Source organism: Mirounga angustirostris, unplaced genomic scaffold, assembly GCF_029215605.1.
Source record: "Mirounga angustirostris isolate CCGP_5_RB_7025 unplaced genomic scaffold, mMirAng1.0.hap1 SCAF_14, whole genome shotgun sequence".
NCBI classification, from domain to species: Eukaryota; Metazoa; Chordata; class Mammalia; order Carnivora; family Phocidae; genus Mirounga; species Mirounga angustirostris.
Genome location: NW_026991722.1, coordinates 82,442,302 through 82,465,037, shown reverse-complemented (window position 1 = coordinate 82,465,037; position 22,736 = coordinate 82,442,302). Strand labels below are relative to the sequence as shown.

Sequence of the window (22,736 nt, the reverse complement as noted above, 5' to 3'; positions counted from 1 at the left end):
TCCTTATTTATCAAATAAAGACTAATTAGCACTACTTCCTATCAGAATAGGTACCCCGTATGAATGTCCTTTGGAGATTGAAATTAGGGTTATTTGGTTGGGAAATAATCGTTGTTTTCCTAACTTCTTTCAGGGATAGGCTGACTAAAAACTGTCACACCTTTTTCTACAAAAACCTGTAAATAAGGCGGACTTTAAGAAGAAAACAAGTGGGACGCCTGGGTGACTCAGTCGGTTAAGCGTCCGCCTTCGGCTCAGGCCATGATCCCGGGGTCCTGGGATCGAGTCCTGCTCAGCGGGGAGCCTGCTTCCCCCTCTGCCTGCCACTCCCCCTGCTTGTGCATGCGCTCTCTCTGACAGATAAATAAGTAGACTCTTACAAAAAAAAAAGAAAACAAGTAATACAGCCCCCACCCCTAAAGGTACAAAAGCACATTCAGCACTTAAAACTACTTTTGATGAGCAGCTGTTCACTGTAAAGGGCTCTAGAAGCAAGGGCAGCTCCAGCAGCAGAGCGACTGTTGACACTAATGGCAACTATTTAAAAGCCTTTAACCCCGAGAAGGAAACCAGCAAGAAATTTGCTTCAAGAAGTGTGCCAGATGCAGAGCTGCGAATCCCAAATGAGCTGTTTAAAGAACAGGGATCTGTTTACTCTTCAGAGGAAAATTAGTCTTTTCAGGGAAGATTAGCTCCAGCTAGTATGCACACTGTAGTCTTTGTGTGTGGGGAAGATGTTAGAGGCAGACTGAGGGTACAGCTCCCAACGGGCAGGAAACAAAGCACCTGTTTGCACCAACTTCCTCCCACATGTGTCACCTCAGACACCAACTCAGTAAGGGTGGCTCTCTTGGGAGCTTAGAGTGTGGGGGTGGGTGAGAAGGAGACAGGGCATCACAGAGGGCAAAGGTCAGGGAGGGGGAGGGGGCAATCATTAAAATACAGCTCCAGCCACTCTGAATCAGAGTCAATTCTTTTTTTTTTTTTTTTTTTAAGATTTTATTTATTTGCAAGAGAGAGAATGAGAGACAGAGAGCACGAGAGGGAGGAGGGTCAGAGGGAGAAGCAGACTCCCCGCCGAGCAGGGAGGCCGATGCGGGACTCGATCCAGGGACTCCAGGATCATGACCTGAGCCGAAGGCAGTTGCTTAACCAACTGAGCCACCCAGGCGCCCAATCAGAGTCAATTCTTAGGTGACAACCTAACAAAAGGTACCAGAACAGAGTCTCAGGTATTGAGAGAGCTCAGATGGGAGATTTCACTCAAAATTTCACCTCGATATGACAGAATTCTCATTCTTCTACTAATGTGAAACTAACATGGATGTTTAAAGGGTAACTCCAATTTAATAGTCCAAAAACAATTATTCGGTTTTATATTCCAATCTACCCCCTTCTCTAGTCTCTGGTCTCTCAAGTTAATGGTTAATCACTCCACTATTCCTCTTGTAGCTTGAGACAAACATCTAGGAGTTATTTTTTATTTTTCTTTCCTTACTCCCTTTCTCATATTTACTCATTCCATTAACAAGTCTTGTTGGTTCTACCTTCAAAACATACACCCTATCTAACCCTTCTCTCCACCTCCATAACCTACCATCAACTCTCCCCTTGGAGAATCCTTCAATGATCTCCATGCTTTCAGACCAGGCCCCTATAATCCAGTCTTCCACAGCAGCTAACATAATTTTTTAAAAACTGTTATCAATCAGGTCATGATACTCCCCTGCCAAAAACAGATCACTGGCTTCGAAGCACACTGAATAAAATCCCAAATATGTATCATGGTTTAGTAAGGCCCTACATAATCTGGCCACGGACTGTCCCTCTGACCTCATCTCCTACACTCTTCCCAAGCTGACTATGCCCCAGTCACATCAACCTGCTTTCCATTCATTCCTAGGCTTTTAAATGCCTGGAATATTCTTGCACTCCTTTTCATCTATCAAGGGTCTGTTCAAACCTCACCTCTTCAAAGGTTCCTCTTGACAACCCTATCCAAAACTGAGTTGTCCTTACAGCTATTACTTTCTCCCCTTTACCTGGCTATATTTTATGTATAGCACTTACCACTTCCTGATTTGTATTATTTACGTATTTCTTTCTTTACTGTCAACCTCCTACATTATTTTAAAACAGGATCTTAAAGTATCTCTGTATCTGTATCTCTATTACACAGAACAGTGCCTTCATACACAGGAGGTACACACCATAGATATTTGTTGAATGACTTTCTTTTTATTACCAGATATAAATAGTTAGATAAAACACAGATGTACTGTTTAATAAGTAATTGTCAAGCAAACATCCATTTAATTACCACAATGTCAGGAAGTAGGATATCCCAGAGGCCTCCTTCCCAAGCACCTTTCCATGATGACAACCCTCTCCCCTTCACACTCCTCAGGTAACCAATATCCTCAATTTTGTGATAAAAATTACCTCAGCTTTCTTTATAGTTTTACTGTGTATGCATGAAGAATGATAGGTTTTTCAGCCTATTTAAAGATAAATGTTAGGGAGCATAAAACTATGAAAACATTTTGGGGAGGGGCACAGCACAATGACAGTATCTATTAAAAACTTAAATGTATATACCTTTTGACCTATGTATCTCATTTCTAGGAATCCATCCCAGAGAGAGGCTGATATAAGAGTACAAAGATACGTAAACAAGGATGTTCACTGCGGCAGTGTTTGTAACTAAAACACCTTAACCTATGCACCTATATTGAAAATCATATAGGAAATGGTTACACTAACTATAATATAACCTTTTGAACATGGGATACTATATACAACCACTAAAAATACGGGGGAAAAACCCACTAAGATATAGTAAGTAAAAAAATTAACAAAACATTTTATTTATAAAGAAAAAAGCGAAAATAGAAAAGTTATGTGTGCGTGTGTGCGAGAAACATGGAAAAATACAAATATATTAACACCAAACTGTTACTAGTATTTTCTTTGACAAGGATCATGGGGGATTTTCACTGTTTATATCAAACATTTCTGTTATTGTCTAGATTTTATTTTACAATGAAACATGAATTATTTTTGCCATCGGGGGGAAAATACACTATAAATTTTCAAATGAAAAACCCGAGTGGAGGGCGCCTGGGTGGCTCAGTTGGTTAAGCGACTGCCTTCGGCTCAGGTCATGATCCTGGAGTCCCGGGATTGAGTCCCACATCGGGCTCCCTGCTCAGCAGGGAGTCTGTCTGCCTCTCTCTCTGACCCTCCCCCCTCTCATTCTCTCTCTCAAATAAATAAATAAAATCTTTAAAAAAAGAAAAACCCAAGTGGAAACTTAGGGCAGAGGCAAACTTAGAATCCTCGATATCTTATAAAAAATATTCAGTGAGGCTTAGTTCCTTAAGAAGCCACCCCTATCCTAGGTAGATAAAGCAAGTTTCAGGAAAGAATACCTCACTGGGTGCAAAATTTTAAGACATAGATTTCAAACTGCCTGATTTCACCTGAACTACAAGTGAATCTTTGTTCCCTCTTTTCAACATCTTTGCCACCAATCTTCAGATTACCACTCCAGATGTCTCTTGGCCTAAGCCTTCCAGTTTAAAATGCAGGCTTTGATTTCTCCTGGCCTTAGACCTAGGCCTAACTTCCTGTTAAATTCTTTTTGTCCCCTTCCCTATCTGTGATTCTATAATAACAATCTTTTTTGGTTTCACATGTCTTTTGGAATAGCTCTTTTTGTATACTGCCCCCAGTATAGCTTCTTCTCCCTTTGGCACAATCAGTAATACCCAAAGTCATAGTGACTAGGCACGTGACCACAATTCTGGTTGTGAGGAAGGAGGGAGAGATTTGTTAGAGACACTTATAAAGCTGCAGTGAGGAGGAAAAGGACTAATAGGGAAGGGCCTGTGAAAATAAAAGCTAAAATACAGCATAATACTGAAACAAATAAGAAGGGGGAAAATAATGACCTTTTTAAAATTTATTTTATTTTTTTTTAAGAGAGAGAAAGAGAGCACATGTAGAGTGGAGGGGAGAGACAGAGAAGGAGGGAGAGAATCTTAAGCAGGCTCTGCTGAGTGCAGAGCTCAACACGGGGCTCGATCTCATGACCCTGAGATCATGACCTGAGGGGAAATCAAGAGTCGGACACTTAACCGACTGAGCCACCCAGGCGCCCAGAAAATAATGATTTTTAAGGTGAATTCTCAAGAGTTTAGTATCCAGGGCTGCACACGGAGCAACTAACCATACAACCTCATGAGACTCTGTTCAAAAGCAGTCATTATCAGCTTTCCAAAGGGAAACTTCTGACTCCTCCACACTACAGACCATTTTGGGTTCTAAGAATAGATAAGATGACAAGATAATTGGAGGCAGTGAGGTTTTTTTTGCCCAGAGTGTATGCACCCAGCAAGGGAGAGGGGGAGCCATAATGATACCCAAATCCAAATAATGGCCAGTCCTCCCATGAGACAATGAAGTTTTTTGGTAAAAACTGAAATGCTGATTTCCATCTCCATCAGCAAGGTCAGAGGACCACAGGGTCAGTCCCTCCGAAACTGACCAACATAAAGACCCTTGGAGAAACCACAGCACAACACAAAAGTACTTGCAGGCTTTAAGTCAATACACAAAGGCTCAAGGGGCACCTGGGTGGCTCAGTTGGTTAAACAGCTGCCTTCGGCTCAGGGCATGAGCCCAGGGTCCCAAGATTGAGCCCTACATCAGGCTCCCTGCTCAGTGGGGAGCCTGCTTCTCCCTCTCCTTCTGCAGCTCCCCCTGCTTGTGCTCTGTCAAATAAATAAATAAAACCTTTTAAAAAATGCACAAAAGCTCTATCCATTCTGTAGTCTCTCTTCTCAATTCATGAAAGATTGGGTTTTTATGCAATTCCAGAAGGAGTATCTATGAAGACAACACTCGATCTCTAGGCATCTGTGTCACCATTATCTGTAGCTTGCCTGTCACAGTGTTGACATCCATGTTCTCTTTGACCACTGGTTTCCAAACAGCACATATACAGCCTAAGAACGCACTTGAAACAGTCAAGAGTACTCTTCTACAGAGTGCATGAAGAGGTAGTATATTTTTCAGAAAGTTATAGTTCTAAACCTTTATAAGGTACGTTAACTTGTCATTTAACAAAAAAACAACTAGCTTTTATTGGATGCTCACTCCGCCAGATACCTGTTTATAATAAACAAGCCAGATGTGTATATCCAGACCATAGCCCTGTTCCCAAAGAGTTTACAATCTAACAGCATCCGTCAAAGAATGCTGTTCTCCCATCTCTTTTATGGCTGATTCTTCACTCTGCAGGTCTCACCTCAAATGCTATCTCCTCAGAGAGAAGCTTTCCCTACCTACCCTTTCTAAAGTTGCTCTCTTCTTTCTGGCCATTTGCCATCACATCATCACTCATAGTACCTACTACAACCTATAATTATCTTGTGGATTTGTTTAGTTATTTATATACCTCTTCCTACTAGCTTCACATATCAGATGTCTTGTGTTCCCCACTGTATCCCCCGTGCCTTCCTCAATAAATATTTACTGAATATTGAATTAAAGGAGGTGAAAGAAAGAAAGAAAGAAAAATCTGTCTCACTATTTTACTCAAAAGAAGAGAAAGCCAGTTAGTCATTAAGGAGAGAGAGGGGGATCTGGGACTTTTTCAAAGAATACAGTTAAGCATTTGAAATCTCTCCCCACTGGTATTGCAGCCCTTAGTCATATGGTCATAGGCATATGTATCTTTGGTGTGTACATATGTTATTGAATATATGGAACCCCCAAGGAAAGTGGCACCACTGTGAACACCTTCCACAGACAGCACGAACATCCAAGAGTTGGACCTGTTGGCAAGAAACACCTCAAAATGGTTGTTGTGGGTTGAAATTCATATGTCGAAGTCCAAACTCCAGTACCTCAGAATGTGACCTTTTTGGAGACGAAGTCTTTACAGTGGTAATCAAATTAAAACACAGTTATTAGGCTGGGCCCCAATCCAATATGTTGTTTTTATAAGGAGAGGAAATTTGGGAACAGAGAGTTACATATGGGGGAAAGAGACACAAGGAGAAGACAGCCATCTACAAGCCAAGGAGCAAGATCTGGAACAGATCCTTCCTCCATAGCCCTAGAAAGGAATCAACCTTTATGACACCTTGATTTTGGATTTCCAGCCTCCAGAACTGTGAGACAATACACTTCCGTTGTTTAAGCTACCCAGTCTGTGGTACTTTGTTATAGCAGCCCAGCACACCAATACAGCTTTCTACAACCTTCTAAAATTTTTAAGTCATCTTGGCTCTTCAGTCAAGAATAAATGTTAGGATTTTTTTTTTTTTCATTAAAAAAAATCCATAGAGCATTAGAAATCCATGGGGAAATAAACAGTGTTGAGACAGTAATCCACATAGAAAGCATAACTGGATTCCTATGTCATATCACACTACAAAGTTAGGGTCTAGATAAAGATCTAAATGTAAAAAGCCTTAAGTTTTTGTAATTAACATGGGAAATTATCTTTATGACTTGGAAAACAGGATAAAGCAGAACACAAAAGAAGAAATCATAAAGGAAATGATTGATAAATTTGACTTCACTGAAAGGACACACTTCTGTTCAGTAAAAGACTCCATAAACAAAGTGAAAATATAACAGTATTAAGAACTTGTAAAAACACACTTACACACCAGTAAGAAAATAGGTGAAGGATACAAACAGGTGATTCACAATAAACATAAAAAACAAAGATGCCCAACCTCACCAGCAATTCATGAAATAAAAATTAAGACAATAAAAATTCAAAAAACTCACAGCAGTAAAAATTCCATTTCACATACAGGAGACTGATTCTTAAAACCGGACAGTAACCAAGTGTAGGTGAAGATGTGAACAATCACACCTACTGGCTCTCACACACACTGCTAGGTAAGAATGTAAATTTGTACAATTTTGGAGGGTCATTTGGCAATATCTCATGAAGCTGAAGAGGTCTTTACTCTTGGACCAAGCAGTTCCACTCCTAGATTTACGAGAGTAACTCAAATATAGGAGCACAAGAAGAAAAGGTACAAGAATCGTCACTACAGGAAAGTGTGTATTAATGGAAAATTGGGAAAAACTTAAATGTTTATCAACAAAAGAATGGAAAATATATTGTACCACATTTGCACAAATAATAAACGACTGAAATAAATGAACTAGAGCTGCATTTATTAATATAGGTCAATCCCCAAAACATAACCTTGAGCCAAAGGAATGAGGCATAGAAGGATGTGAATATGATGCTGCCATTTATTTAATGTTTGAAAAGTGCAAAAAATTATTCTACATTGTTAATGGATATGGTATACATAATGGAATACGTATGTTCATATACATGCACACACGTGTGTGCATGTGTGTGATATAAACACATGAATAGGAAGAAGAGACCCTCAGATGTTCTCAATTACGTTTTATCTCTTTAAGAAATCAGTATGACAAAATGTTAAGATTTTACAAAGGTGGATTTGTATTATTCTCTGCAGTTTTCTGTGTGCTTCAAGTATGTCATTTTTTTTTAAAGATTTTATTTATTTATTTGACACGGAGAGAGCACGCGCAAGCACAAGCAGTGGGAGCAGCAGGCAGCGGGAGAGGGAGAAGCATGCTCCCCGCCGAGCAGGGAGCCCGATGTGGGACTTGATCCCGGGACTCTGGGATCATGACCTGAGCTGAAGGCAGTCGCCTAACCAACTGAGCCACCCAGGCGCCCTCGTCTTCTTGTCTTTATAAGCTACGCTTAAAGAGCCCCAGTGCAGGAGGCAGGGGTTTGGCCAACACCCACCTCAACCTGGACAGCTCTACTTCTTTTTTTTTTTTTTTTTTTAAGATTTTTATTTATTTAACAGAGAGAGAGAGAGAGAGAGAAAGCATAAGTAGGCAGAGCGGCAGAAAGAGGGAGAGGGAGAAGCAGGCTCCCCGCGGAGCAGGGGGCCCAATATGGGGGCTCGACCCCAGGACCCTGGGATCATGACCCAAGCTGAAGGCAGATGCTTAACGACTGAGCCACCCAGGAGCCCCTTTATTTATTTATTTTTAAGATTTTATTTATTTATTAGAGAGAGAGAGACAGCGAGAGAGGGAACACAAGCAGGGGGAGTGGGAGAGGGAGAAGCAGGCTCCCTGCGGAGCAGGGGGCCCAACATGGGGCTCGATCCCGGGACTCCGGGATCATGACCTGAGCCGAAGGCAGATGCTCAACCGACTGAGCCACCCAGGCCCCTGTTATGGTTTTTAAAAGGGAAAATGCAAAAATCTATATAATTATCCAAAAATTATAACCCAGTGCATAATAAACAGTCACTAAGGATATATATATTCAGTCCTGCGGTCTGAAGCCCTGACCCCTTGTAGAGAAAATGGGATTAGGATTAAGCATATGGGTCTGCTGTTGGTAGGATTAGGGGTGAGGAAAGGACAGGGGAGAAAAGGTACAGATGATACTTCATGTATAAAACTGCAGGGAAAAGTGTAAGAAAATTTCCTAGCCAGTTCCCACAAACTCTAGAACTATGTTATTTCGGGGAAGGAAAATTTTAGTAGTTCCTGAACCATTTTAAAGCCTCCCCGTCTTTTCTTTTAAAGAAGAAATCAATCATTTTTCCTATTCTTTGGTCAACAAGCGCTCAAGTCTGACCTTAGTGTTTACAAGGACGTGTGAGCAGTGTTTTATTAGTACAAACTGTGAAAATGACTTAACTCTTACTGAAGTTTCTAATACTACTGAGATTCATTTTGAAAATATGTCAACTGCTTCTGAAGGCTGAAAAGGCTAAAGAAGCTTGTCATTACTGACATGATTATTATTATGAACAAGACTGTTTCTATACTGTCCAAATCACTATTTTGACTTGCTGCCCTACACGCAAACTGTAAGAACTTTCCACAGTGCCTAAACTGTGGTATAAGCTGTAGCAGGTCAAATTAGTGAATGATCACTTTAGAACACTTTAACACTGATCAAAACACTGTTATCTTTGCTGCTGCTGTTGGGGAGAAAATCATCTGGGGGCTCTGGAGGAGTCTGCTGTAATGCTATTGAAAATTACTGTATTAGGTATGTATCAGAGGGAATCTCAAAAAACCTCCATTTTAAGTTTTACATGAAAATACTCCTCTTAGGCGACAAGCATGGCCCATGTCTCTCCTCTTCTCTTCCTGAAAGCAAGGCCCACTGTATTCTTTCTACTTTTGAGATAGGATAAGTGTCTAGCATGCTCTATTAAACCCCACTGTAGGGATGCCTGGGTGGCTCAGTCAGTTAAGCATCTGCCTTCGGCTCAGCTCATGATCCCAGGGTCCTGGGATCGAGTCCCGCATCGGGCTCCTTGCTCAGCGGGGAGCCTGCTTCTCCCTCTGCCTGCCTCTCCCCCTGCTTGTGCTTTCTCTCTCTCTCTCTGACAAATAAATAAAATCTAAAAGAAACAAAAACAAAAACCCACTGTCAATGCCATCATGGTGTTACTTTCTAACTCAGAAAGTGAACTACACTTTCTCCAAATATGTCAGCCTGAGTTTCACAAAAATGAAACTCACAGAATTTTAGAAGCTAGAAGAGAATTTAGAGGGCATTTTGTCCAAATGAACAAATAAACTCGAATAACAGTATCCCCAGATATATCAAGCAGTGTCTAGGGGATATGAGACACCATAGAGTGAACCTGACTCAATTCCTAGAAGGATCATTTTTACACAAATATTTCTGAATAGAGATTTAACTGCAAGACAAAACATTTTCAGGCACTAATATATGCTGGGGATACTTCAGATTCTTCTGCCATCAGGTTAGAATTCCAATGTTTGACCAGATGCAGAAATCCCCTCTATGTGAAGAAGACATGATAATTGTAAATCATGGCTACCATTTACTGAGCACTTACAATATGCTAGGCACTGTGGTTAGAGTTTTACATATATTATCTCATTTAGTCCTCCTAACACTATCAGGTAACAGTAATAGTTGTTTGTTTCTATTTTACAAAGGAGGAAACTAAGCTTAAAAAAGGTGAAAAACTTTCCCATGTTCACCCAGCTAGTAAATAGCAGAGCCGGTGTTTGGCCCAGGGCTGTCTGACTCCAAAACCTATGACCTTAATTGCTGCCTCAGAAATCTGAAACTGAGGCACAGGAACCGTAAGTCTTAAATTAGAAAAGCCTTAAACAAGCCATGTGCCTTTCTGTCCCTCAAGTTTTCCCAGCTACAAAATTGGAATGCCTATCTCTTCCTTCATGATAATGAGGATCCAGAAGCTCATGGGTTATATATGCCCACAGCATCCTATTTTAGAGCTAAAAAGAAGCCTGGTCACATAAAAACTTGTACATGAATGTTTATGGTAACCTTATTCCTAACAGCCAAAAAGTGAAAACAACCCAAATGTCCATCAACTAATGAATAAGCAAACTGTTATATCCAAGAATGGAATATTCTTCAGCTGTAAAATAAGGTATTGATATATGCTACAATGCAGATGAACCTTGAAACATCATGCTAAGGGAAAGAAGCCAGTCACAAAGAATCACATATGTATGATTTCATTTATATGAAATGTCCAGAACAGGCAAATCCATAGAAACAGAAAGTAGATTAGTGGTTACCAGGGGTCAGGGCATGGGGTAGGGAGTTAGGAGGAATGGACAGTGACTACTAATGGGTATAGGATTTCTTTCTTTTGGGGGGGGTGAAATGTTCTATAATTAAATAGTGGTGATGGTTGCACAACTCTGAATATATTAAAACCCAGTGAATTTTATACCTTTAAAAAGTAGATGTTATGGTATGTGCATTATATCTCAATAGTGCTGTACTTAAAAAAAACAAAACCTGGAGGCCATGGTGGCAAAAGAAATATACTTAAAAATACTTTGAGGGTACTTGGCTGGCTCAGTCTGAAGAGCATGCAGCTCTCGATCTTAGGGTCATGAGTTCGAGCCCTGCATTGGTTATAGAGATTACTAAAAAAATAAACTTAAAAAAAAAAAAAAACTTTGGACAAAAGTATCACAAAAATATTGTACTACACTTTAGATACTTATACATTTCATGCTTATAACAGCATGTTATATACACCATAAAAAAGCCTGGCCTACCTCTGCTGGTTTTCTTGTCCAAGTGGAATCTTAATTCACTTCAAAGTACTCAACTCCTCTAGTTCCTGAATATCCAGTTAATAAAATGATAAAATACAATCTAAACTGGCTATTGATGGAAACCCCAGGGGCTTGTCCTGCTTAAAAAGAGAAAGGGAAAAAAAGCCACAAAACTCACCAAGGGCCTACATTCAAGGCCAAAAAGGATAACAAGAATCTAGATCTAGTGGAAATGTCATCTTCCTATATCCTTTTGGGAACAGCTTATCAGGATTTTCTACAGAGAAATTAGGCAAAGGAACCTCAACTATAAAAGTACTATTATTAAGGGGCGCCTGGGTGGCTCAGTCGTTAAGCGTCTGCCTTTGGCTCGGGTCATGATCCCAGGGTCCTGGGATCGAGCCCCACATCGGGCTCCCTGCTCCGCGGGAAGCCTGCTTCTCTCTCTCCCACTCCCCCTGCTTGTGTTCCCTCTCTCGCTGTGTCTCTCTCTGTCAAATAAGTAAATAAAATCTTTAAAAAAAAAAAAAGTACTATTATTAAAACAACCCATCAACATTCATACACTGCAGCATAACAAACACATTATCTTACTTTCGTTTCAACAACACTTGTATAAGGTTTGGATTTTTACCCCCATTTTATAGGTAAAGAAAGTGAGGCACAAACAAGGTCATCCAGTCAACGAGAAGCAGAGTCAAGATTCAACATGCATGTAAATTCCAAGGTCTCTGCTCTTCTGCTATGTCATGTTGATATTTGCTTTCTCCCTTCATCTCTCTCTTGGCCACCTATCTTTCACCAGATCAGAGAGTGGAGTTGAGTCTGTTTCTGCTCACATTATTTTGTAACATGAACTTACCCCCAAGAAATAATTTCCCCTTTAATTGTTCTGGTTTGCTGTATTCCCTGCATAGATGCCCATAAGAAACACTGGCTGAGAATAAGTATTAAGTCAATGCCGTTGAACAAATAAATAAATCTGGCGAGGTGTATCCAGTTAGTTTAATCTTTCATGAATAATGAATAAAGACTCAAAACCTAAAAATCTTACAAAATCCCTTCCCAGTTATTGCAAAAGGTTTTAGAAAGGAGTCAGAAATGTTGCTACTGAACTGGCCTTGAAATGACTTCTTGAAGAACTGTCCAACTCTTCCCTTCCAGCCAATCAAATGATGATTTAATCCCTTAGATGGGAAGCCTGCAGGCAAGATCTTTAGCTCTACTTATCATCTGGATTCTCACCTTTCACATGAGTTGACATTTCCTGCAATTGGCTATTTTCCAAGTTATCAGGCATCTCTTTTTTCCCTTCCTTCTTCCTTCCCTCTCTCCCTCCCCCTCCTTCCCACCTTTATTCTCCCCCTACCTCATCTCCCTTTCTCTAGTGGGAGCATTTACCTCACACTTCCTAGTGAAGCACAAAGGTACCCATGGGAAGCAACTATGACAAACTAATGAAATAACTTCACACGGTATTACCCATTGAATTAGTGGAAATGCCAAGAATCTACCCTGTGCTGCTCTAGCTAAGCCTTTTCCAAAAACCTAAGCATGACCTATGGGATGAGATCGGACTAGAAGTTCTTTTTTCCTCTGATAACTGAAGAATTAATAGTTTTATTTTCAACACATAAGAAGGACTGAGGTACCATAGTAAATCCAGCTCTTAATTTTCAAAAGTAGGTGGATTTAAAGACCAGGGCATTAACAACATTCCTGCATTTGTTAAAAAGGTATGTTCTGTATTTAAAATAGATTTCTACCTATTCAGCCCTCAAACTCAAACTTGCAATGATTTCATAGTCTTAACCTTGGTTAATTAATACTTTCATGACACCACCCTATAAATGTACAAGAATTTTTACTTAATATGAAATAAAAAGAACAAGTTTTAAACACAGATACGCATATACCTCCTTTCACATTTAAATATGAAGAAATGTACATTCACAAATGTAACATCAATGAATATCTTTAGCTCTAGTAATTTTCCCTAAGCTTTTCAGTTTAAGGATGGCACCATTTAATATTTGAACTAAATGCATTAACATAATTTTACCCATGACAGACTTTCTCTAGGTAAGGAATCATAGACTTTTATAGCTTTCTGGAATGTCAGAAATCATTAGGCACAATTCTTTCATTTTATAAACGAAAAAACTCCCAAGTTAAACGTTTGTCAAAGTCTCAAAGTCTAATGACAGGTAAGGATTTTGGCTCCTGACTCCTAGTTCACACAGCTAAAGTTCTCATTAGGTGAAAAATATTCAACTTGTTGATATCAACACCAAAGGCAGCAAAAATCAGAACTCCTATTATCATATGTATGACCAACATCACACAGCAGCTCTGGTTTCAACTTTCAGTATTTTTGTACCATAAATTCTTAACTTGTGACTTACTCTGCTGAGTTGATCCAATAACCTCTGGTTCTGTTCTGATAATTCCTGGACAGCCCGTGTTTTTTCTCGATCTGCTTCCCGTAGATGAACCTGCTGCCTCTCCAACTCATCCTGAAGTTGTTTCACATCACTCTCCAGCTCTGACACGCGCCCTTCCCATTCCCCTTCTCGGTTCTCAAATCGTCTTCTTAGTTCGTGTTTCTCTTGTTCTAAGTGCTGGGTAAGAAGCAAAGAGGATTTAAAAACTGTTCAAAATTCACAGCCTTTTGCTTTTTTCTCTTATCACACTTTCCTAACTTTTCTTTTTCCCAGCCAGTCAGCACAACAAAACACTCTGCCACATGGGAAAAGTTGCCTATTTCACAGGTACAGAGACATTCCTTTCTTGCAAAGTAGGGAAGGAGTTTGGCTTCACAAAGAAAATGCCATTCCTATTTAAAATGCTTAATATTACTATGTTTATTCTTTTTCTTGAGAATGGGATTGTGGACTTAGGAATTCACTTGAAATTCAGCAAGTCACCGAGTTAACTGGTGAACTATACATTTAAACAACTTAAAACGAGTCCTTAAGGCTTCTTTTGGAATCATCTATTATGCTTGACATAATCAGGCACTCAGAATCAAAGAATTTTCAGAGATGGAAAGAACTCCAGAGATCCTTCAGATTAACCATCTTTTTTTACAAATGAGGTAACCGAAGATAAGAGGTCAAGTAACAAGCTCAAGGTCAATACTAGTAAATGGCAGAGCTGGGATTTGTGTTTAAGTCATTGGACTCTGTTAGTGCTCTAAATCACAATTCAATAAATATTTGTTGTGATATAAAGCATTATATTTTGATATCAAGCAAGTTCAACTTCAGATCTGCTTAAATCATGGCCTATTAGCCTTGTACATTTATTTCTGATCCATCCATTCTTTTTTTTTTTTTAAGATTTTATTTATGTATTTGACAGAGAGAGACACAGCGAGAGAGGGAACACAAGTAGGGGGAGTGGGAGAGGGAGAAGCAGGCTTCCCCCCCCCCCCAGCAGGGAGCCCGATGCGGGGCTCGATCCCAGGACCCTGGGATCATGACCTGAGCTGAAGGCAGACGCTTAACGACTGAGCCACACAGGCGCCCCCATCCATTCATTCTTAAGTACCTATTATGGGTCCGCCACTGTGCTGGGGACACAGTGAAAAGTGAAACAGACATGTCTTTGCCTTTATGCAGCTTTCTTTCTAGTGGGAGAGACTGATAAAAGTAGGGAGTTGTGTGTGACAAATGGTATGCAGTAAAAATACAGATGGCTTGAAGTAGCAGCTCAATAAAAAAGGGTTCTTTTGAAGGAAATAAGAGTACCTTTTTGTTTCTGTGAGACAAATACGGATGTCTCTTTACAGAGGCAAGTATGCTCTACTTGAAAAGCATATTATGTACAAGAAAGCAAAGTCTATACCCCAAGGAGTATATTAAAAAGAAGTTAAGGCAATGGTCCTCAATTCGGGGGGCTCTCAGAAAAGCCCTGATAATAATTGCTGAAAATACACCCTCCTGGACCCGAATCCCAAACACTGTGATTAGTTAAGAATGGGATGAAGGCTAGACATGCATCTATCTATCCATCTATCTGCCTATCTATATTGGCTCTACAGGAAATGCCAAATGCACTGAAGGTTGATATCAAGCACTGTGATAGTTTCAACAAGCTAAGATGAGCATATGAATCTTCTTCAGAGTGGTCAGTCATCTTTTCTACTTGGGAAGCTACGCTCTTATCCTATCCAAGTTCTCACTCTTTGAATATTTTTTGGAATGCTTCTTTTGGAAAGCCTTAAGGGCCAGTGTATACTTATACATGAAAATGAAAATCAGTCCCGTTACTTCACATCTAATAAGAGTCTAAAAAAGAGATCACCCCACTTCATCCTGTCATTTTATTCCCCTCTTTTGCTCTGAATGACTTGTTGATGTTTCTTAAAGTAGAATTTATCCCCAAAAGATGAAAATATACCATGACTGAGCAGTCAAAATAATGTGCCAAAAGATGAAACCAGTGAAATGAAAATTCTGATCACATCAGCAAAGGCAATTTTTACTATAATGTATGGCCTCCCAGGTTGACCACTTCTGGGAGATAACTCACTTGGATATAATCACTCTACTATATTTGTTGAAAAAGCCGCATTATAGTTATACTTTATACAGCCTCAGGTTGGAGCATGCAGGGAAAGGAAGGACAAGGGAGGGACTTCTACTCATCAGCATGAGAACTTTCTGCTTTACGCTTCCCTCAACATTGCTAAACTCCAAAAATGAAAATGTTTTAGTCACTGTAGAGACTTCAGAAAGATGAAATGCAGAAACAAATGCTAATTGCAATCCTAAAATTGTGATACTTGGTTTTATTCAGTTTTTCCAAAATGAAAAAGATTGAGCAGAAGGCAACAGCAAGAACTCAGTAATCACACTGTTACTGAGAGGCCAGATAAATTAGGCTTGTGTTCTAAAAGAACAGAGAGACTTAAAAATATTCAGCAAACAGCTGTTAGTGAACAGCCCAACCAAGCAACTAAAACAATCCAATCCACTTGGAGTTGGGGGAGGGTTTGAGACAGGTGGTGCTGATCAGTCTATTCTGTCCTTATAGTTCTTTGATCACATGACAAACTTCCTAATTCAGATTTCCCTGAACACTGGAAAAAATCAATCAAGACTTTGCTATTAATGAACGTACAGAATTTAACTTTTTGTTTACTCAAAGAAAGGTTTTCTAGCATTGTATTTTCAACTAAGTGAAATTAACCAGTAAACTCTAGGCAGCATATTGGGAAGTATGGAGGTCGGGGTTGTATGTTATTCATTTTATATGTTATATTTATTTTATGTTATGTATTATTTTAAAAGTTAATATCTACACCTGAAACTAATAATAATGTTACATTATATGTTAATTATACCTCAATAAACAAAAGAAGGAAAGTTAACATCAAAACTGTCAAGGTCATCAAAAACAAGAAAATGCTACTGCAAAGAGGAGACTAAGATAGGAAAACTAAATGCAATGTATTCAGGATGGGATCCTGGAACAGAGAAAAAAAAATAGGTAAAGGCTAAGGAAACCTGAATAAACTAAGGAGTTTAGTTAACAATGTATCCATATTGTTTTTTTTTCATTATGGCAAGTGTACCATAATATGTTAATAACAGGAAACTGTGTGCATGGCATATGGAGACTTACTGTACCATCTTTCCATGTTTTCTGTAAATCTGAAACCATTCTTAAAAAAATGTTTATTGAAAACTCTGAAAAAAATAAGAGTTAATATCATTAGCCCACCTAAAATTAGTTGTTACAGAAAATGGATTTCTGCAAAGAATCAAAAAAGCAACACCATTCTCCTAAGTCCAAGATATACAATGAAAAAGTACTAATTTTTAAGTGGACCAAGCACTGAACACAAGGACCTCTAGGTTTACCTCCCCAAATCTACTAGTGACTCTCATTATGTGATAATTTTCACTTTACTTGTTCTGCCCTTTAAAAAAACTGTACTAGAATCATAAGAATTGGCCTAAGGAAGGGAGAAGAAAATGTAGTCGAGGGAAAAGACTACCTTTGCAGTAAGAGAAAATTCACTCTAAGCTAGAATAGGAAAAAAGGGGATCTTGTATGTTAAAAATGTCTCTAAAAACTAAATATTTAATTTTTGAAGAAAAAAGTATATAAATAAATGCAAGTTAATATCTGAGTTCATATTCTGGGGAAAAAACTAAGGACCTAGCTGGATATAAGATTTGAAAGCAAAACGGCAGGGGTGACTGGGTGGCTCAGTTGGTTAAGCCTCTGCCCTTGGCTCAGGTCATGATCTCAGGGTCCTGGGATCGAGCCCCCCCATCAGGCTCCCTGCTCAGTGGGGAACCTGCTTCTCCCTCTCCTCCCAGCTTGTGTGCTCTCTCACTATCTCTCTCTCTCAAATAAATAAAATCTTTTAATAAAAAAAAATAAATAAAAGCAAAAGGGCTCACTGTAGATGCAGATTAATTTTTAAAAAAATTTTTTTTTAAGATTTTTTTATTCATTTGCGAGAGAGAGAATGAGAGACAGAGAGCATGAGAGGGAGGAGGGCCAGAGGGAGAAGCAGACTCCCTGCTGAGCAGGGAGCCTGATGTGGGACTCGATCCAGGGACTCCAGGATCATGACCTGAGCCGAAGGCAATCGCTTAACCAACTGAGCCACCCAGGCGCCCCCAGATTAATTTTTTAAAGTAGGCTCTACCCCCAGCATGGAGCTAAGCCATAGGGCCTGAACCCACCACCCAGAGATCAAGACCTGAGATGAGATCAAGAGTCCAGCGCTCAACAGACTGAGCCACCCAGGTGCCTCCAGAAGAAATAAATTTTTAAAAATAACTTTAGGAGTGGGGCACCTGGACGGTGCAGTCAGTTAAGTGTGGGACCCTCAGTTTTGACTGGGGTCTGATCTCAGGGTCCTGAGATGATGGGAGTCCTGCACAGGGCTCCAGGCTCAGCAGGGAGTCTGCTTGGGATTCTCTCTCCCTCTCCCTTGCCTGTGCCCCCCCACCCCCACATTCTCTCTAGAATACATAAATAAATCTTAAAAAAAATAAGTTTAGGGGTGCCTGGTTGGCTCAGTTGGTGGAGTATGGGACTCTTGGTCTTGGGTTATGAGTTTGAGACCCAGAGTGTGCACAGAGATTACCTAAAAAATAAAATCTTAAGGGGCGCCTGGATGGCTCAGTCAGTTAAGCTGCTAACTCTTGATTTCGGCTAAGGTCATCGTCTCAGGGTCCTGGGTTCAAGCCCCACATTTGGCTCCATGCTCAGCAGGGAGTCTGCTTCAGAATTCTCTCTCCCTCTGCATCCCCCACCCTGCTCTCTCTCTCTCCCTAAAATAAATCTTTATTTTTTTTAAGATTTTATTTATTTATCTGTCAGAGAGAGAGCACAAGCAAGGGAACAGCAGGCAGAGGGAGAAGCAGGATCCCTGAAGAGCAAGGAGCCTGATGTGAGACTCGATCCCAGGACCTTGGGATCATGACCTGGACCAGAGGCAGACGCTTAACCAACTGAGCCACCCAGGCATCCCAAGAAGTAAATCTTTAAAAAGAAATAAAATAAAATCTTTAAAAAAAATAACTTTAGAACTCTAAGCATATGAAAATATAATTCAGTGAATGAATAAAATACAATATAGTCAATTTAAGGGTGGAAAAAAATGACCAAAATCTTCCAGTCTTTCAAATTAAATTAATCTTCAGAGATTACTCTGAGATATACAGGTAAAAAAAATTCTGTTAACCTTTAAACCATTATAGACTTTAAAGAATGTGCCTTTAAATGAGAGCGCAGTATAAAATCAAGACTTTATGTTTTAAATGACAAAACAAAATCTTAGGTTTGGCACACAGAACTGGAAAGCTATTCAGTATTAACTAATGAATAGGTAGAAAAAAATCTTGACAATGGCTTGTCCGTCCTGAAGTTAGAAAGGTGCCAATTCTGAAGTGGTAAGGGAACAGAGGGGACTAAAACAAGACCAATCTCATTATTTAACAATTAAGCCAACATTCTCTCAGAGTCCACTCATATGTTAATCTTTCAAAACAACCTGTGAGAAAATGTGTTTGACTCCACTCACAGTTTGTGGAAAATTACAAATGCTTTTTAAAGTAAGGCAGGTCCTCTACTCTTAAATATTTAATTTAACCGAAAATATAGCAGAGTGATGGTGTTAAACTTAAGACAGTATTTTGTCTAAGCAGACATTCTAAAATGTAGGCTGCTTAAAAAAATATACTGTGAAGAAAGTTCATTGCAGGTATCACATTAAATCGTCCTCTATTAGGTTTCAGTCAATTAACAAGAATTCAAAGAATTAACAAGGAACTAATGACAATATCTTCATGAGATATTTTTAAATGTACTTTTTAAAAAAAACCAAAATTTTTAATGATAATCTTCAAATATACCTTGAAGAAATAGTGTAACTAAACCCTCCAATACTCATCTTCAGTAATGATCAATATTTGGCTTTTAAAAATAAAGTTTAAAAATATAAGTATACATAACATAAAATTTACCATCGTAACTATTTTTAAGTGTACCATTGAGTAGTGTTAAGTACATTCACGCTGTGGTGCAACCACAACCTCCAGAAATTAGAATAAATTTTTAACACTAGAGTTCATATGGTAACCTGTAGAGGAATGAAGATTTTAGAAACTAAGAGCTTTAAATTATTTATTATTGTCTATTTGGTCAACAGCAAAAAGTCAAAGATAATTTATTCTTTTACAATAGAACCTTTCTTGTTACACAATTTTTAAATCTTTTTTTTTGTTGAAGAAATGTACAAAGGCTCCACATGGAACCCAGGATGTGTGTAACTGCACACTCAAGATTACTCTGAAATCTATCAGTAATCAAACTGACTGATATGATGTTCCTTTCAAGTTAGCTGTCTCTTCAATCAAGTCCCTCACTGAAGGAATTTCAAATCACAAGTATAAATCTCTGCAGCAGTACTTTTACATAGAGTCATGTAACCGAATCGCATTTTAAAAAAAAGACACCCTTTTATTTCTAGACCTCTACTTCAAGTGAAAATTAATTCAATTCATTGGGTTGCTTTTTGGCAGTCTACCTATAGGTTTCACAAACCACTTTTCAGAGAGGTATCTCAGGGGTTCATCGACTGGCAGACCTAGTTAACAGGCCAAGTGAACTACAGGGCACTCACTGGTTTCCTTTTTTCCCCCCTGATTTACTTTTGGTAGGTCGCTAGACTACAAACACACTTAAATCTTATTACAGAAAAGTTTCTGAATCTACATTCTGACTGTTCAACCAGTAGCAGAGATATGGAAGCAGACTAGGGTCAAATTCAGACTTTATTCAGAACTGTACTATTCTCTTGTAACTAAGAATAAAAAGAACTGGTTGCAACCAAACTGGGTAACAACAGTAAATGCACAGGCAAACAAAAAGAAGCTCCTCTCCACTGCCACAGATGCCCCCCACCCCCTTTTTAAAAAAAAAAATCTCTCTTGGGTGCCTGGGTGGCTCAGTTGGTTAAGCGACTGCCTTCGGCTCAGGTCATGATCCTGGAGTCCCGGGATCGAGTCCCGCATCGGGCTCCCTGCTCGGCAGGGAGTCTGCTTCTCCCTCTGACCTTCCCCCCTCTCATGTGCTCTCTCTCATTCTCTCTCTGTCAAATAAATAAATAAAATCTTCAAAAAAAAAAAATCTCTAATTTAGAAAGGCTGGCATTCCATACCACTTTCAAGGCCCTTTTCCAGTAAAGGGCAAGAAAACAAACAGGCATAGCTCTGAGAAAGACTTTGGTCCAGAGAATTGGCAGAAATTTTACAGACACTTTAAGAGGTATTTATAACAGTTAAAGTAACATGGTTCTCCTAGGTTGCATGTGGCCATCGAATTGCATGCATGAGGCCCGAACACAGAAGCATACGGTTTAAATACAAAATACACATAAATGCCGAGGTCCAAATTAAATCCACTACCAACAGTCACATGCTGAGCCCAGGCTTGCCTGATTTCTGCAATGGAACCACATTTCCTAATCCCTGAGTATTTGAAGGCTATATAAAGCTCCTTTAGGGGCACTTGTTTCCCACAACTCTGAGCTGCCGGTAAGTTAAGACAAGGGCATCTGGAGGCCTTAACGCCAAAACTGGAAGGCTTTAGGCTAACACCCTGATTAGAGATTAACTACTCTGAAAACCTGGAGCATATTTTAAATGCTTCCCGACTTTCTCATTTCTCTCTGTGCAGACATCACCTCAGCGCTGTATAAATTAGTCATACTGTAAGCTCTATTTTAGATGCCGTGTACAATACATATATAGAATGGCCCACAGCGGGGCTGGGGCTGTGCATGGACCCATTTGCTGAAGTCAGGTGGATTCAATGTTGCGCTGGTCTGATAACTGAAAACCCTCCAGCCTTCCAGTAAAGGGCAAGGCCCTCCCCCTTAGGTGGTTTTCTGTTGAGGCAGCGTGAGCAAGGAAGGAGTGGGGTGGGTGAGTGGCTCCCGAAGCTGCCCAGGGCCAGGAGGGCTCTCCGTGCTTCCCACCTATCCCACGAGGGACGTCCTCACCTCCAGCTTGTCTGTCAGCTCCTTGTGCATCTGCTCGTACTGCCGGCTCATGTCCTGGTTCCTCTCGAGCAGCGCCTTGCCCAGCCGGGCCGCCAACACCAGATCCTTCTCCTTTTGCCGGATCACCGACAGCAGCTCGGGATCCTGGGGGGGTGGCGGCTGCAGTCCGGACCCCTCGGCCGGAGGCCCGACCTCGGCCTGAGAATGCTCCCCGGGGTCGGACGGCCGTTCCCCGGCCGCCAGCAGCGCCAGCTCCTCCTCTAACGCCAGTTCCAGCTCCCCGGGACCCCCGGGGAAGGAGACGAGGGCAGTGGCGGCTGGACTCCCGACTGCGTCCGCGACCGCGGCGGGCAGCTCCATGCAGCAGGCGCTGTCCGGCTCGGCGGGTGCTGAAGCGCGGCCGGCCAAGCCCAGGCAGAAGGCGGACATGGCCCGCGCGCGCGGAGCCCGCAGCGGTGCGGCCCGGCCGGCGCGCGCCAGGCTGCAGGGGGGAGGGGCCCCGCCGCGCCGCCCCGCGCCTCGCCCCGCGCCGCGGCACGCGCCCCCCGGGTCCCCGCGAGCCCTGGGCGCGGCGCGCGCCGGCCCGCCCCTCCCCCGCGCCGGCGGCACGCGCCCCCACCCCCCGCCCCCGGGCTCAGCTGCTCGGCGCGCGCTGGGGAGGCGGAGGGGGTGGCAGAAGGAAAAGCTGAGGAAGGGAAGACCGAGGGGCGGCGAAGCGGGAGGGGAGGTTGCGAGGAACGCTGCCGCCGCCGCCGCCGCCGCCGCCGAGTTTTCAGCCGCCCTGTTGCTGCTGCAGCTGCCGCTGCCGCCGCCGGCCGGGCAGCGCCTCACGGGGCCGGCTGCGCTCCGCTATCGCCGCGACGCTCGCTGCTGCTGCTGCCGGCGGCCGCTCTCTGCAGCCGCGCTCCATGTCCCTCGGCTCGGCGGCAGCCCCAGCAGCGGCGGCGGCGGCGGCTGCTGCAGGCGCCGAGGCGGCGGCTCCACATCGCGCGCCGCGCAGCCCGGCGAGCTCCTTCCTGCCTCCCTCAGCTCCTCCCGCTCACCGGGCCGGCCGCACCCCGCCCCGCGCTTCCGG

At 41.5% G+C, this 22,736-nt stretch overlaps 1 protein-coding gene across 5 annotated transcripts in view; it reads right to left on the bottom strand.

Moving 5' to 3' along the window:
• BICDL1 (BICD family like cargo adaptor 1) overlaps nt 1-22,125 on the bottom strand; it is a 103,033-nt gene extending 80,908 nt beyond the window's left edge. For all 5 annotated transcript variants that reach the window (XR_010407429.1, XR_010407430.1, XM_064578490.1 and 2 more), the window contains exons 1-2: nt 21,662-22,125; nt 13,533-13,748 (exon numbers count right to left, since the gene is read on the bottom strand). Coding sequence is in view for 3 of the 5 variants with exons in the window: in XM_064578490.1 (XP_064434560.1) it covers nt 13,533-13,748; nt 21,662-22,090 (645 nt within the window). In the remaining 2 variants the exon portion in view is untranslated. The remainder of the gene's footprint in view (nt 1-13,532; nt 13,749-21,661) is intronic.
• Nucleotides 22,126-22,736: the final 611 nt, after the last annotated feature.